This window comes from Chiloscyllium plagiosum, unplaced genomic scaffold (assembly GCF_037043375.1).
Source record: "Chiloscyllium plagiosum isolate Xiang-an unplaced genomic scaffold, Cpla_swu_hap1 HiC_scaffold_39, whole genome shotgun sequence".
NCBI lineage: Eukaryota > Metazoa > Chordata > Chondrichthyes > Orectolobiformes > Hemiscylliidae > Chiloscyllium > Chiloscyllium plagiosum.
Window position 1 is genome coordinate 32,390,923 of NW_028270177.1, and position 17,064 is coordinate 32,407,986.

General features: G+C 41.7%; 1 protein-coding gene across 2 annotated transcripts in view; it reads right to left on the reverse strand.

Moving 5' to 3' along the window:
• The window catches only part of hdgfl3 (HDGF like 3), a 136,708-nt gene that overhangs the window by 64,146 nt on the left and 55,498 nt on the right, over positions 1-17,064 (reverse strand). For both annotated transcript variants that reach the window (XM_087981239.1, XM_043677582.2), the window contains exons 2-3: positions 7,259-7,335; positions 1,271-1,409 (exon numbers count right to left, since the gene is read on the reverse strand). In XM_087981239.1, coding sequence (XP_087837365.1) covers positions 1,271-1,409; positions 7,259-7,335 — 216 coding nt within the window. The remainder of the gene's footprint in view (positions 1-1,270; positions 1,410-7,258; positions 7,336-17,064) is intronic.

The window sequence follows — 17,064 nt, forward strand, 5'->3', positions numbered from 1 at the left end:
CATGCCCCTGCCTCTCCTTTTGCTGATTTTCAATGATGTTCAATATTGCTGTTCCCACAATGGCTGCCATGGATGCTTTTTTAACTGGGCCCACCCTCATCCCGGTCCTGCTATCTCTCATTAATTACCAAACCTGCCTTCCAATGTTGTTGACTTGGGGAAAATTACAAGCTGTGACTACACTGACACAATCCATTCCCAACCTGGCAGGGACCCAGAAATGGTCATAATGGCAGGGTCCATATCTCCAAATGAGAATACTGTTCCTTGTTAAAAACAGGCAGGTAATTTATCAGGATAGAGGAAGGAGTGGATGATCAAATACACTATAATTTGCTGTGGTCTCCATACTTCTGGAAACATAACTTTTAATTTAAAAAATCAATTGAGCCAGAGCTAATCGATAGATTGAGAACAATGCTTTCTTCCCATGATAACATTAAATACTCAACTATTTCAATTTGGTAATCATCAACATTCAAGACGGAGTTAGACAGATTTTTTTGACGACATGGGGATTGACAATAAGGGGGTATTAAGGGAAGACGGGCTGGCGCCAGTTCAGCTGTGGTGATCTTTATGAATGGAAAGGTAGACTCAAATGGAAACATAGAAACACAGGAGAAGATGTAGGCCATGCAGCCCAGTCATTTTAGACCACGATTGATCATCCACCGTAATGCCACATTCCAAAGCCCTCTATTACCAAACAAAAATCTGACTGATTTCCAAACATTCATTATCTTGCAAGTGAAGGGGTTCCTCCTCACCTGAGTCGGTGTCAGCTGGTTCTAGACCCCACAATTAAGGGGAACATATTTTCCACATCCACACTGCATATCCCTTTAAGAATTTTCTCACAATGAGAGGAACCTGGATTCAAACCCAGATCCCGGAGGCAAGAGGGCACTTGGATTCTCCTGCTTGCATCTCTTGACTCCACACTAATGTGCTACACAGCTTGGTTAACTTAGTTTTGAATTTCTTGTGCCATCAGTTAACCTTTGGTGTTGTATATATAGTTATAAAATATATCTCCAATGTGAAATATAACTATTAATTCACAAATATTGGCAAAATAAAAAGCTATGTTGGGATATATACACGTTCACAATCCTATGTTGTATAGCCATTGCACTGCATTTCAATGCCAATAATGAATTGGCAGCCTTGCTTGAATTTGCTGATAATAAATTGCCAATCAACTTTGACTTGTCCAAGTATACTGGTGCATTGTTAAAATAGTGGGACAACCAAAAATAGTCGCTACCTGATATCCTGTGAACTTGACGCCAGGATTGTTTTCGATCTCCCACAGACCTTCATTGAAACCTTTTCGCTTGTTAGACTTTCCAAATTTATCTTTATATTCTTTGTAAGGTAAAAGGTCTTTAGGTCCCAGGAAGGCACTGCAACAGAAAATGCAATTGTTGATCTCAAAAGATTTTTCAACTCGCTTCGTCAGTTAAACAAAGGACAGGTCAAAACACAAAGCCACAATATAACAGACTGATTACCTGGCTGGTACATCTCACAAGGCTGGATGTTTGTTGGTTAGCTAACTTTCTATTTTTTTTTACTGAATGCTCCCATGATCATTTAATCAAGTCTTCCCCTGGGGCAAGGTTCATCCCAAGGACTGTTTGAATCGAAGGCTGACAACAATGGGAGAAATTAATTTATGTGGTGCCTTTAATATAGATCGAATGCCTTTCAATACTGTAGAGGTTCTACGGTTAAAATAAACACTAAATAAAGAAAGGAGATATTAGTAAATGTGAAGGAGGGGGTTTTAAAGAGGAGAGAGAGAGAGTGGGAGAGGCAAAGGATTTCAGGGAGGGAACATGCAAGTGTAGAACCAAGGTGTCTAAAGGTGTGACCACCAATGCAGGGCAAAAGGGAAGGAGAGATGCACAAGTGACCTGAGCAAGTTAGGGAGGTTGTACACGATGTACCAATCAGGTCATCATCCTGTCGGGCCACAAAAGCTCAGAAAGAGAGGCAAGGCAATGAAGGGGTTTTAAACTCAACAATGAGAGTTTTAAATTTAAGACACTTGCAGGGCTAACAGTCAATGTATGTGAATGAAAGAGTGGAAATTGGTGTAGGACAGGACAACGGCAGTTGAGTTTCACATGAGTTGAGATTTATGGAGAGGTAAGGGTAGGAACAGTAGAACACTAGAATCAGGTGGTGGTGAAAGGCATGGATAAAGGCTTCAGCACATTTGGACTGGGGTTGGTGAAGGGCGTTTAAGTTATTATGATATTATCTGTTCTTAATAATGCATTAAATTATCTCCTGGAGAAACAAATAGAATTTTTATTTAATTGAGTATATGAATGGTCATTACTGTTGGGATGTATAACATTGCTATTTTAACAGACATTAAAAGAGTTAAAATAAACAGACTGACATTTGCGGTAACAGTGATAGAAGGAGGTCACAGTATAGCATACACAGCTTGTTCACTAATACCATCAAATGCGCACTTCTCAAGGCTACATTTAAGTTTTAAAATTTCCATTTATTGGCACTAAAAATTTAATTGTAATTTTAACAACTTATTATAGGATTTGACTCTAGTATCTTAAACCAAAGGAGATTATTTTAAGTAAAATATCCCCAAGATTTAATCACTTCACTTTTTCGCATTTGTTCTTTCAGCTCTTGGCATGAATAGTTTTAAGGACAGCTTGGGGGGGGGGGGGGGGGGGGGTTGGTGGTGGTGGAGGGTGGGGTGTGAAGGTTCTAATTTCTGCTGCCTTTTTCAAAAATTCTTTCTTCCTCTCTCCTGAAGTCACTGATGAGTCCTGCGCTCCAATAGTGCTTGCCAAGCTACGAACGTTATCATAAACAGGCAGACACCATTCTGCCTCAGCCGACATTTGCATTCCAGCTGCGTCACAGAGGGGGAAACAAGACTCGGGAGCCTGGTCCATTCTTCCCCAATCCTAGCCAGTTGGTGAAGGGATTAGTTACAGCCTGATCCTGTGTCAGTCAGGATAATAAAGCTGTGTCTGAGTTAGTTCAGTTGGCAATGCATTTACCATTGAAGGCTTGCAGGCAAATATTACGTGTTTTTTTTAAAGCAACATGAATTAATAATTGGAAGTGAAAATCAAGCAATTCTCTACGGATAACCTAAAACTGCCCTGTATATGCGAAGTAGAGCATTAACATAACATTATTTCCCCGAAATAAAAACATTCTATTCATTAAACAATTAACATCTCCTTAAAATTGTGGACAAAATAACTTCATTCAAGTATTAACATTGCAATGTGATTTAGTTTGAGTTTTTCCAAGGTTAGGCTTAGGGAGATGGTCCATGATCTCTGTTGAGGTGATTTCTAAAGCTTGCTTTTCTCTTTGACATTAATCAGTTTGCCTTGCACTTGACTGGAAAAATGTTGATGGCTTTGTTCTATAAACACGAGCTCCTCACAATATATTAGCAGGAAAGGGGGGAGTTTTAACTGCTGACTTTTCATCACCAGCTGTTCTGCATTTGACAAACAATCTGGAAAGTGGTTGCCAACTGTTTCAAGGAGATAGGTTTCACCCTTTGAGGATGAGAAGAGAATTTCAGCAAGAAAGATGTATTACACATTGGTTTATTCTATGTACACAAAAAAAAATCACAAAATATTCTGTACTGTCCTCTAACTCTAACCAGTAACAACATTCAGATCACTTCCAATTAAAAGGTTTTGTACCGATTATACCAACTGAAGCATATTCTTTTAAAGAAGTAATAATTAAAACAGGAAATGCTGGGGACACTTTTTGTGAATCAGACAATGTTAGAGATGTAACAGGTTTTTGAAATAGAGGCCGGGAGACCTTTTTCTCTTGTCTTGCCTCCCCATCCCCACTGAATAAATCCTAGTGTTTCCATGTCTATGTTTGGTTTCTAACGTTGGTAATACTTTACCCTGTTGTGGTTCTGTTCGTCAAGCTGGAATTTTTTGTTGCAAACGTTTCGTCCCCTGTCTAGGTGACATCCTCAGTGCTTGGGAGCCTCCTGTGAAGCGCTTCTGTGGAGTTTCTCCGGCATTTATAGTGGCCTGTCTCTGCCGCTTCCGGTTGTCAGTTTCAGCTGTCCGCTGTAGTGGCCGGTATATTGGGTCCAGGTCGATGTGTTTGTTGATGGAGTTTGTGGATGAGTGCCATGCTTCTAGGAATTCCCTGGCTGTTCTTTGTTTCGCTTGCCCTATAATGGTAGTGTTGTCCCAGTCGAATTCATGTTGCTTGTCGTCTGCGTATGTGGCTACTAAGGATAGCTGGTCGTGGGGTTTCGTGGCTAGTTGATGTTCATGGATGCAGATCGTTAGCTGTCTTCCTGTTTGTCCTATATAGTGTTTTGTGCAGTCCTTGCATGGGATTTTGTACGCTACATTAGTTTTGCTCATGCTGGGTATTGGGTCCTTTGTTCTGGTGAGTTGTTGTCTGAGGGTGGCTGTTGGTTTGTGTGCTGTTATAAGTCCTAGTGGTCGCAGTAGTCTGGCTGTCAGTTCTGAAATGCTCCTGATGTATGGTAGTGTGGCTAGTCCTTTGGGTTGCGGCAAAGGACTAGCCACACTACCATACATCAGGAGCATCTCAGAACTGACAGCCAGACTACTGCGACCACTAGGACTTATAACAGCACACAAACCAACAGCCACCCTCAGACAACTCACCAGAACGAAGGACCCGATACCCAGCATGAGCAAAACTAATGTAGTGTACAAAATCTTAAAGCAACTTATTCTACAAATTCGTGTTCCCATCAAAGCTTTATCAGCTGACAATGCAACTTGGGAATTCAGGATAAGATCCTTCAGGCTTTCCCATTCGTTTACCTTTTTTCCGCCTGACTTTACTTTTTAGTTATTGTTTCATACGTTGCCTTAAAAAAAAATCAACATAGCTTGCCTCTATTGCTCCATTACGGCAATCAAGACTTTTGGAGGTGCCGGTGTTGGACTGGGGTGTACAAAGTTAAAAATCACACAACACCAGGTTATAGTCCAACAGGTTTATTTGGAAGCACTAGCTTTCTAGGCCCTGCTCCTTCATCAGGTGGTCGTCACAACTGTCTAATGAAGGCGCAGCGCTCCAAAAGCTAGTGCCTCCAATTAAACCTGTTGGACTATAACCTAGTGTTGTGTAATTTTTAACTAAAACTCAATGGGCTACTCTCCTGCCTCTTGCTCGAGCCCATTAAGCCATTCCAGAGATATGAACATAATCTAGTGCACTACTGAGGGAATACTCCTTTATTGGAAGGTCATCTTTTGGACGAGTCTAAACCAAGGTCCTCATGTAAACCCTCAGATCGATATAAAAGACTCAATGTCACTATTTTGAAGATGATTAGAGGATTTCTCCCTGATGATATGGCTAATGATCATCTCTCACACAACACCTGCAGTTTGGGGAGATTACTCTGCATATATCGGCTGCTATACCTCACTGCAGTAAGCGCACTTCAAAAATACTTCAAGGTTCTTCATAATCATCATGCAAATACATTGTGAAATTAAGTGGCAAAACTAAATAGATGCTAACGTTAAACTGCTGTCTATCACAAGTACTCATCTCAATTGGGTGACTATAGCAGTAACTGGCAGCAGAAATGTTAACCACTGCCCTTTGCTCTCCTTCAGTCCCTTTATGAGCAGTAAACCAAGAGGGGATATTTAAACCACTCCCTCAAATCCTCTCCCAGGTCTGACAGTGAGATCCTGCAGAATTGCCCCTCATGGGTATGAGCATGATGAAAGTAACAGATCATCTCACTGCCCCAGATATTCTGATTATCGTTAGAACAGATTCCACCAAAAATAGTCCTCTTTAAAATTACCTACTGACCTGTTGGCAATTTTTATGGCTAAGATCCTGAATTTGGGCTGTCTCAAACATTGGAGGAAACCAGGGAGAAATCCACTCAGGGTGGGAGTAGTGTCGAAGGCTGAAACTGTTTTTTTGTTAAACTACATTTCCTGTCACATTTTAACAGTTAAATGCTCTCCCTTCCAAAGGTACTTTGACAGTGACTGCAGAAAAGCAAGTTTACAACGGATGTGAGGGGGAATACAGTGTCAGATGGACGGAGAGGTGTGGTCCAGTGCAAAACAAGTCGATGAATTACTTAGTGTGGAAACAGGCCCTACGCCCCAACAAGTCCACACCTACCCTCCAAAGAGCAACCCACCCAGAACCATTCCCCTACATTTACCCCTTCACTTAGCAGTAAGGGCAATTTAGCTTGGCCAATTCACCTAACCTGCACATGTTCGGGCTGTGGGAAGAAACTGGAGCACCCGGAGGAAATCCACGCAGACACGGGGAGAATGTGTAAACTCCACACAGACAGTTGCCTGAGGCGGGAATTGAACCCGGGTCTCTGGCGCTGTGAGGCAGCAGTGCCTCCGTGCCGCCCAATGCTGGGGATAGGTCGATGGACCAGTGTGGGGTAAGGGTGTTGGCCTGGCAGTGAGTGTGTCTGTTCTGGCAGCCTTAGTTCAATGCTTACGTGTGCTGTATTTGGCATGATCTGGTCACGCTAGTGAGGGAGGAGTGCTGGCATCAGGTATGATATGCGGGCCGTGGGTGTCGGGTCCAACACTGTCAGATAGGCTGTCAAATGTTGGGACGGGTGTGGTTGGAAAGGATCAATGCCGAGTTTAGATTCGGTGTACCGGGAAATACAGTTGGATTTGAATCCTTTAACTCTTCCTAAGTAACTATTAAGCTTAAGTTGAGCTGGATCCCTCTGAATTCTCCAACTTAAGGGGGGCTTTTTGGGAGGGTTCCAGACACATGGAGATTTAGCTGTTAGAAGGTTCAATTTCCTGGGTAACTCCCAGACAGGCGGCTGTGATGATTTTGCATGGACCCAAACTGCAATGTAATCTATGCTGTTCTCTAACAACTAACTGATCATTTGAACATCTGCCTCACTGAAAGAGCCTGAACAGTTTTTTTTCAATCATTGCATACCTACACGAACCACATTTCAGCAACATTCGCCACCCAGAAAACATAATTTCACTAAAATCTGGATGGAGTTAACCCAAAATTTCAAATCTCTCACTGTACATTATTTATGTTTACAGACCAAATAAACCTGGTTAGAATTTCTTCAAAGAGAAAGGTTTTTATTTAGATCCATTTAGACAGACTCACTTTCATAATAACGAAAATCTGTCATGTAACAAAATATACAACACTGACCACCATCATCCTTTTACCTTTGAAGTGTACTTACGTCTCATGAGTTCCAAAGAAGAAAATAGGATATTTATTTGCTGGTGGTTTCACTGCTCCCTCTGGGAGCTCATCGATCTGTTGAGCAAGAGAAGAGGATTGAATATAATTAATACTGTCAACAGAAGCTTCCATTGGACAACTTCAGATTTTCAATATCCACATGTTTATAGTTAAAAAATCACACAACACCAGGTTATAGTCCAACAGGTTTAATTGGAAGCACACTAGCTTTCGGAGCGACCTTCATCAGGTGATAGTGGAGGGCTCAATCCTAACAGAATTTATAGCAAAAATTTACAGTGTGATGTAACTGAAATTATACATTGAAAAATTGATTGTCTATTAAGCCTTTCATCTGTTAGGATACAGTGATAGTTTCACTTCTTTCATGTGTAAATCACAAAACCTTTTTTTAAAAAAGTTGCTTTCTCGGGTTAGCTGTTAACAATGGTGATAGCTAGACAATATGTTGAAGGTGTTGGCCCCTGTGTTCTCTGTCTATGCCATGATGTTTAGATTGATTCTAATCTAAAAAGTGAGATAACGGAGTTTTACATAAATTCATGCAGTTTTTGAGCTCAGAGTTCTACATGAATGCATGCAGTTTTTGAGCAAAGTACAATGTAACCCCGCAAGTACAAATTCACCTCACAAAATATATGTGTGCATGTGGGTCTTTGTCTGTCTGTCTGTCTGGGTTGGGGGTTGTGAGTGTGAGAAAATGTATGTGTGTGTGTAGTGAGTGCAGAGTGTCTTAAGTCTGTGAGGGGGTGCATGTGTGAGTGTGGGCGTGTGGGACAGGCAGCAGAGAAAAGTGGCCGAGCAGAGGCTGATAGCTAAGTTCGGTACACATAGAGAGGACCTTGGGTTCATGTCACAGGTGACCACCATTGCACTATACACACACACAGATACTCCTACTTTTTAAAAAAAAGATTTTGTGATTTCCACATGAAAGAAGTGAAACTATCACTGTATTCTAACAGATGAAAGGCTTAACAGACACGGTGGCACAGTAGTTAGCACTGCTGCCTCACAGCGCCAGAGACCCGGGTTCAATTCCCGCCTCAGGCGACTAACTGTGTGGAGTTTGCACGTTCTCCCCGTGTCTGTGTGGGTTTCCTCCGGCTGCTCCGGTTTCCTCCCACAGTCCAAAGATGTGCAGGTCAGGTGAATTGGCCATGCTAAATTGCCCGTAGTGTTAGATAAGGGGTAAACGTAGGGGTATGGGTGGGTTGTGCTTTGGCGGGGCGGTGTGGACTTGTTGGGCCGAAGGGCCTGTTTCCACACTGTAAGTAATCTAATCTAATCAATCGGTTTTTCAATGTATAATTTCAGTTACATCACACCGTAAATTTTTGCTATAAATTCTGTGTTAGGATTGAGCCCTCCACTACCACCTGATGAAAGAGCATCGCTCCGAAAGCTAGTGTGCTTCCAATTAAACCTGTTGGACTATAACCTGGTGTTGTGTGATTTTTTTAACTTTGTACACCCCAGTCCAACACCAGCATCTCCAAATCATCACATGTTCATGAGTATCAAACAGAAATGAAAAGAAATGCTTTACTTTCTGCCTCTAGTAGGAATGAGGACAAGGAATTTAAGCTTTGGGGCACAGATGGGTTATGGGACAGGGAGGCAACTGCACGCCCCCTCCCCCCCAAAAAAAATCAATCAATCAGTCATAGAATGCTTCTCACAGAGGAGTGAGGCCATCAGAGTTAAATAGCAAAGTGACTCCTTAAAGTGACCGGAATGGGCGAGCCATTTTAACCATGGGTCGCACTATCTCGAGCCTGTCATGAAAGCTAGCAGTAGAAGACAAGATCCTGGTCACAAGGTTCAGAAGTTGAAAACTAAAACCTTTACTTGTTAGCTGTGCTCCTCCTTGTCCACATGGATAAGCTAGTCATCCCCTACCCCACACTTCACATCTCGATTATGGACTTTCCCAAATCACTGCCAGCCCTCATCTCTTACTGTCCTTCTCAGGAGCTTTTGCCCTTTGTGCCGAGCCTGCGCACATCATATCCTGTCCCCTCACACCCCAAGTGGCGATGATTAGATTAGATTCCGCACAGTATGGAAACAGGCCCTTCTGCCCAACAAGTCCACAGCGACCCTCTGAAGAGTAACCTATCCAAACCCAATTCCCTCTGACTAAGGCACCTGACACTATGGGCAATTTAGCATGGCCAATTCACCTGACCTGGATTTTATTTTGGAGACAAGAGATGCGAAAAGTTAATCAACCTCTCAGATTTTCACACTCCTCGATGCTCAACTCCATTAATTAAATTTGCCAACTGTGGCTTACATGCATTTATATGAACGCTGAGATCAGACAGACACACAAACCATTGAATCTAATTTATGTCAGCATTAGTTCAATCCTTTCTTCAGAAAACCTGTTATATTTTCTTAGCACAGAGGTTGGAATTTTAACCCACCATCAAAAGATGAGATTAAAATTTCAAAGATTTAAAAGCTAACAATTAATGGGTTTAATAGAGGCAGGGACTAATTTGCTTTTGAGACGCTAATGACGCTGTGTGCTTCAACTTTGATCAGACTTACAGGAATAAGGTCCAGAGTTTCCATCCTTAATCACTGTGGTCTGGGTTTTCCACAGATGAGAAACCTTGCAAGTGAATGGAGGTGCAAACAGCAGATTCATGGAAAGGCACCTCTCACTCATAGCCGTAAGACCAGGAAGAGCAAGAATGACCTTTCTTGGGTTTTTCAAGCCAATCTATTTTCCCCTGCTGTGATCGGACAAGCCAACACACAATCCCTACCCCTTGCCTCCTTTCTTTTTTGCTCCTGAAGGACCCTTCTATCACAGGGAAAAAGTGAGGACTGCAGACGCTGGAGATCAGAGTCAAAATGTGTGGCACTGGAAAAGCACAGCCGGTCAGGCAGCATCCAAAGAGCAGGAGAATAGATGTTTCAAGCATAAGCTCTTCATCAGGAATATCTACTATCACAAGGCTTTCCCTTTGCTACCTGGTCCTGAGACCAGGGAATTTCACACAGGACCTATATATTCACTGCATTTAGAGTCATTGTCATAGAGATGTACAGCATGGAAACAGACTCTTCAGTCCAACTATCCCAATCCAATCTAGTCCCACCTGGCAGCACCCGGTCCATATCCCTCCAAATCCTTCCTATTCATATACCCATCCAAATGCCTCTTAAATGTCGCAATTGTACCAGCCTCCACCACACCCTCTGGCAGCTCATTCCATACACGTACCACCCTCTGCTTGAAAAAGTTGCCCCTTAGGTCTCTTTTATATCTTTCTCCTCTCACCCTAAACCTATGCCCTCTAGTTCTGGACTCCCCGACACCAGGGAAAAGAGTTTGCCTATTTACCTTATCCATGCCCCTTATAATTTTGTAAACCTCTATAAGGTCACCCCTGAGCCTCCGATGCTACAGGGAAAACAGCCCCAGCCTGTTCAGCCTCTCCCTGTAGCTCAAATCCTCCAACCCTGGCAACATCCTTGTAAATCTTTTCTGAACCCTTTCAAGTTTCACAACATCTTTCCGATAGGAAGGAGACCAGAATTGCACACAATATTCCAACAGTGGCCTCACCAATTTCTGGGGTTTTAGACCCATAGCCCACAAAGCACATCCTCTCTCACATCTCCGATCAACACTACTCTGGCCTGTCTCTTCTTGTATCTACCCAGCACTCCACCCCCACCCTAATAAATTAGGTGCCAGAGCCTCAGCCAGGCTTTCACGGGTACTTTGCAGATATGAATGATGGAAACACAAACAAATTGGAAAAGATCACAGCAGACCCATCAGCTTATAGCACTTATAAAATATCATATTCCATACCCATAAAACACTTGCTTTATGTTGTTTTTATCCCTCCCTGTACAAGACGTAGGCAACACTAACAAATTAAGTATTTGGTGCCTATTCCTTACTGCCATTGACCTGTGTGACCTGTTCAGGCTGTTTCAGGCTTAACAACGTTGCTGTTGGTCTGACTGGGCAAGTACAGCAGATTTTTCTCCCTGGAGAGACATTAGTGAACCAGATGGACTTTTATGATAGTCGCAAGTCATAACATGGATGCTATTAGATTACCTTTTAGCTACAGATTTCTTTTTCACATTTGATTCAAATTTCATGAGTTGCCAGATACTTACATACAATAATCCAACTCCATTCTGAGATTGCTGATTCAGTTGTTTCCATCACAGACTACTGCATATATTGAACATCCCCATACAATACGTAAGTCAATTGAAAGTTGTCTTTACGCCCATGCTCCGGGAATGATCGAGCTTTACAGACTTCCTCCACAAGTCTCAGAGGCACTTGGCATACACCTCATCCATGAATGCAGTCCATGGTATTCATTACTGGATACATCTTACTCAAGGAGCACTGCCCTCTGATTGCATCATAGTGGGCAGGATTATTTTGTCGAGTGTTTGGATGTGAACATTTTGAACCAGCAATGAAAACAATGTCGATTGTCCATTTTCAAAGTAAGATTCAAATAGAATCACGTGTGTTGATTATAATCTAAACACTCTCAGGGGGTCTCGGAGATCAGGTGGAATGCCAACTGACCATTTAATCTGATATTACTCTCCATTGATATCTTTGTCTCTTCTCCAAAAACATTCTTGATTATTCAAGGATTGCTAAACCAAGGTTTATGCTGTGACTTTATTGCAGGGTAAGATAACAAGGCACGCCCCTACGCTACCTAATGCTGCACTGTTGGTGTTAGTCTGAGTCACATGCAAGCCATCTAGCCAACTGAGCTAATCACTGCTCCCCCACCTCACTTCAACACTGATGTAAAGTATAATTCCATTAGAAGGAAAAGTGGTCTTGCATCCAATTTTATCAATTGCCAAGCATAGGTTAGAATAAAAAAAACTCCATTATTACTTCCATTGTTTGTATTATTTGAATTCTGAAACCATCCTTATTTGACAAAAATCTAAATTAGGAATTCTAAATCACAAAAAAATGAAGTGCTGGAGAATCTCAGCAGGTTTGGCAGCATCAGAGAAACAGAGCTGATGTTCTGAGTCTGATAGGAGTTATTTTCCCTATTCCGAAGATGCGTCACACTGGACTTGAAATGTTAACTTTGTTCGTCTCTCTCCTAAAGTGCCACCAAGCCTGCTCAATTTCTCAAGCACTTTTTGATTTTATTCCCAATCTCCAGCATCAGCAGTAGTTTGCTCCGATTTAAACCGAAATGACATATTTTGAATGATATGAATAGTCTTGCCACTTTTCACTGCAACATCCAAATGAACAGTTAAACTCAAGTCATAGAGCACGAAACACACCCTTTGGTCCAACCTGTCCATTCTGACCAAGATTTCCAACTAGTCCCATTTGCTTGCATTTAACCATATCCCTTTACACCCAACTATCCATTGAATCTAAAGCCTACTCAGTTTCCATTGGTGAAATTGTGGAACTGGCCAGCTCTGGAAGAATGCCCCTTGTTTCTACGATTTGACAAGTGGTCCTTCTTTCAAAAAAATGCTTAGCTGGGTGGGTGGGGGAGAAGAGAGAGAGAGCGAGAGCGAGCAAGATCCTCCTCCAACCTGCCTATATTACCAACATTCCAAACCTCCCTTCCCCATGGTCTTCCTCGCCCCTCATGCCCCACCATACCACTCTCCTGCCACCGTCAAGCTTCATCCTCCAAGGTCTTTGTTCCCCACCTTCTGCCCCCTTCCAAAGCACTCTACTCCCCCACAATGTCCTCCAATCTTTCCACTAACATTTGACTGCTTGGAACCCTTTGACTAGCACTTTTATCACTCTGGGTGTTAGCACAGTTCTGAATTTCTGCATCTGCTGAGCATAAACCACTCAATTCAACCAACTGAACCCCAAGAATACAATCAGCACATTTTTCAAAAAAAACACTAACTGACATCTACTCAGAGGAAGTGAAGACTGCAGATGCTGGGAATCCTGATGAAGGAAGGGCTTATGCCCAAAACATTGATTCTCCTGCTCCTCAGATGCTGCCTGACCTGCTGTGCTTTTCCAGCACCACACTCTCGACACTAACTGACATCTGTCCATTAACAAAAATTGTGGAAAATTATGCTATTAAAATGTTAAGGATGATCGTGGAAACTAAAATATATTGAGATTTTATTCAGTAAAATGTGCATCAAAGTAGTGGGGCCAAGCTTAGACATTTATTGCGTATTACTGACTCAAATCAAACCACTGAATAAATTTCAAATGCAAGAGTTTTCCATGCAATCCCAGTAAGTCTCGTTCACAGGCCTAAAATCCAACGAACAGCAACTGTGTGAAGGGCAGTCAGTTACAACAGATGGCTAATTAAAACTAAAATGTAGGTGATTTGATCAGGAGTTTATTCTCATGACTTGTCATCGAATTCATTAAAATATTGGAATCCAACTGTCGGGAAAATGGGGCACCTGGCAGCTGAAAGCAGAGAAACAATTACTTGCCCATCCATTGGCTGATGAAATTTTCAGGCAAGCTGCAAATAAACAGTGACTACTGCTTCCTGTAGCAGATGTGAGCCTGAATTTACTAAGAGTGGTTCTACTTCAGTTGCAAGAACTGGTTGGTAATTTTCAGCATCAGTTTGTAGAACTTGAGCTGTACACAATCTTCCTAGTGACATCAGCCTTCAGCTGCCTAACTAAATATATACTACTAACTTCCACTGCCTTTGGATTCATCTTTCATTTCTTTACTCATACCATATCTAGCTCCTATTCAAGTTTCATGTGTGTGTAATGTTAGCTGTAACCTCATGAGCCTAAGGAAGGTACGTTTAGTGTGATGGTTGATTTATGTGTAAGTGTGCGTCAATTATTTCAAAAAACATTAATTGCTAACTGGTGCCTGCTTGTTCATTGTAACAATTTGAATACTGTGCTTTTTAAATAAATTCATCCTTTCCTGTATATATTGGCTTTAACCTTAATGGACGGTTGGGAACTATTGAGGAAAGATAAAGATAAGATACTGCCGATACTGGAAGTGTTAACCAGAGAATGTTGGAGAAACTCAGCAGGTCTGGTCGCATCTGTGGAGAAAAAGATAGAGTTAATGTTTCGAGTCTGGTAAAACTCTTCTTTAGAAGTTCTGAAGAAGTCTGACTTAACTTTCTCTCTCTTCACAGATGCAGCTACATCTGTAATTAATGAAATAAATGAAGATTTTTAAAAGTTCTGTTTCTGTGAAAGTCTAACTAGTGCATATGTCAATAAAGACACAGAAGGCAAGTGACTCCATCGTATAAATGATCTACTCAGAATAAAAAAGGAGTCTAAAACTAAAAAAAAAAATGCAGTTCTCAAGAAAATTGCAACAAAATCCCTCGATATATTGTGTCCTGGTTTGGGTAGCATTCACTCTCTTTAGTGGCCTGTTGCTGACCATTCAATGCACCCCCTTTTACGATGACCAAGATGAGATGTCTTTCTCTTTCACTACTCCATGGTTCACAACATAAATTTAATTGTTTTACCCAGTTCCTGCTGTAGTCAATCATATGCTTTATCCATATTAGAATTAAAATAAAATTAGGTTTCTTTCATAAAACACACATTATTGATTTGTGAAAAAAACCCAGAACCTATTAAGTGAAAATGCAAAACTGGTTGACTGTAACATGAATATATAAGAGTAAAGGAAAAAGAAATCAATCTCTCTTTTGACAAGATATATTGGAAAATGTAGGCAGATGTCACCAAATAGACAGTCATCTCTGGGATCTTGGCAGACACAGTTTGCTCAGGAAACATAGTATTGAAAAACTGTTTAGTTGCTCTTCTAGAGGAAATTCAGGACTCACAATAAGAATTATTTTTTTCAGAAACAGGAGAGTTGAGTCGGGTGCTTCTTGCCTTTGGAAGGCTGGTCACTAACTATTTGAAATAGTATCCAAAACATATACTGCAACCTGACACTAAACTGAAGTAGGTGGTCATCAGTTAGCAAACAATTACCAAGAAATGCCTCATCAAAAAGTTCCACTCTCCTTTCAATTTCTTTCAAAAAAATAATCTTGAGTATGCACAATCCTTGAAAAAGTCCACAAAGATGATTAAACATGAAGCCATTGTAACATCTCTCACTGTGCTCCTTTCTCTTTTGCCACTTTGTTTATATCTTTCCACCATCCTTGGCTTGCTGGGTTTTCTCGATCCCTAGCATACCCAAAATGGGACAGCCTCTCCTCAGCATTGACTGTGTTCCCAAGTCGGGTAGAATGTGCAAACTCCACACAGTCAACCAAGGGTGGAATCGAACCCACATCCCTGGCGCTGTGAGGCAGCAGTGTCAACTACTGTGCCACTGTACGCAAGTGATTAGGTACTGCATAGGGCATGCAGGGTTAGTGGTGTCAGGAGTTGGGAGGGTGACAGTGAGGGAAGGAAGATGTTGCAGAGAATAATGAGAGTGGTGGTGCATGAGCCTTGGTGGGAGGGACCCAGTAGCAGAGATAAAGTGTGAGATATCAGCGAGAAGGTAGCGCTACACATGCTGACAATGGAGAAGCTCATTGAGGGCAATACATTCCTTTAAATGGCGATGACTGCAATGACCCAGGAGGCAACCTTGGACCAGGCTGGTATAGCCTGGTGTCATGGTCTCTTCTGCTCATCTCACAAGTAGTGGAAATCCCACGTGTGGACCACCCCATCCACTAGATCCTGCCCAATAAATAGGCTTCAATTGGCTTTGTCTGGGGAAAATATCAGTTCCACACTGACAGAATTTGCCCAGATGTACAAAGGATGGCTATAGTGATAAAGTTACCAGTCCATTCCGGGATATCCCAGCAATAGTGAGTTGCTCCAGATATTGCAAATGGTAGAATGAGGCAAGAATCGTGTGACAAGGACCAGGTTGGTAGTTAATGGGTCAAGTTTAGTCAGATATGGTGAGAGAGCTCACAAAGCCTTCCACAGAGAAATCCTCCATGAAATTCAACAAAACTGATGTTTAGCCATAAAAATTTCACGTGGAGCCCATTACTTTGTTTAATTACTGAAAATCTTAATGCGGTGTCCTTGGTGTACTTTACATGTGCCACTTTTATGACCAGGGACATTGAGAAAATATCTCTCTGAGAAGCTACACAGCAGCGTTTACAATTCTACTCACATGAGAATTTGTGGGGAAACAAGAAAACTTAGAAGTAATTTAGTTAACTAAAAGAAGGAAAGGAAATATAAGTTCTTCCATTCTCTGGAACCCATTCTGTGAATCATGACAGAGTTCCTGCTGGTTATGTTTCAGCAAGAGTTTAATTGTACCTACACCAGCAATAGGAATAATTTTTAAAGCAGTGCGTCGGGAATGATCACAATTAATTCAAATTACCTCAAGTAATTTGCAGTGATAAAAGATGACAAGAAGTCTGGATTACAGAGTCACACAGCACAAAAACAGACCCTTCGGTCCAACCAGTCCATGCCAATCATAATCCCAAATTAAACTAGTTGCACCTGCCTGTGCTTGGCCCATATCATTCCAAACATTTTTTTACTCATGAACTTATCAAAATGTCTTTTAAACATTGTCACTGTACCTGCATAGACCATTTCCACTGGATGTTCATTCTACACAATCGAACCACTGTGTAAAAGAATTGCCTCTCGTCTTTTTTAAATCCTTCTCCTCTCACCTTAAAAATATGCCCCCTATTCTTGAAATTCAACACTCTACAGAAAAGATGGCTGCCATTCACCTTATCTATACCTCTTGTGGTTTTATGAACCTCTACAGTCCAGTGT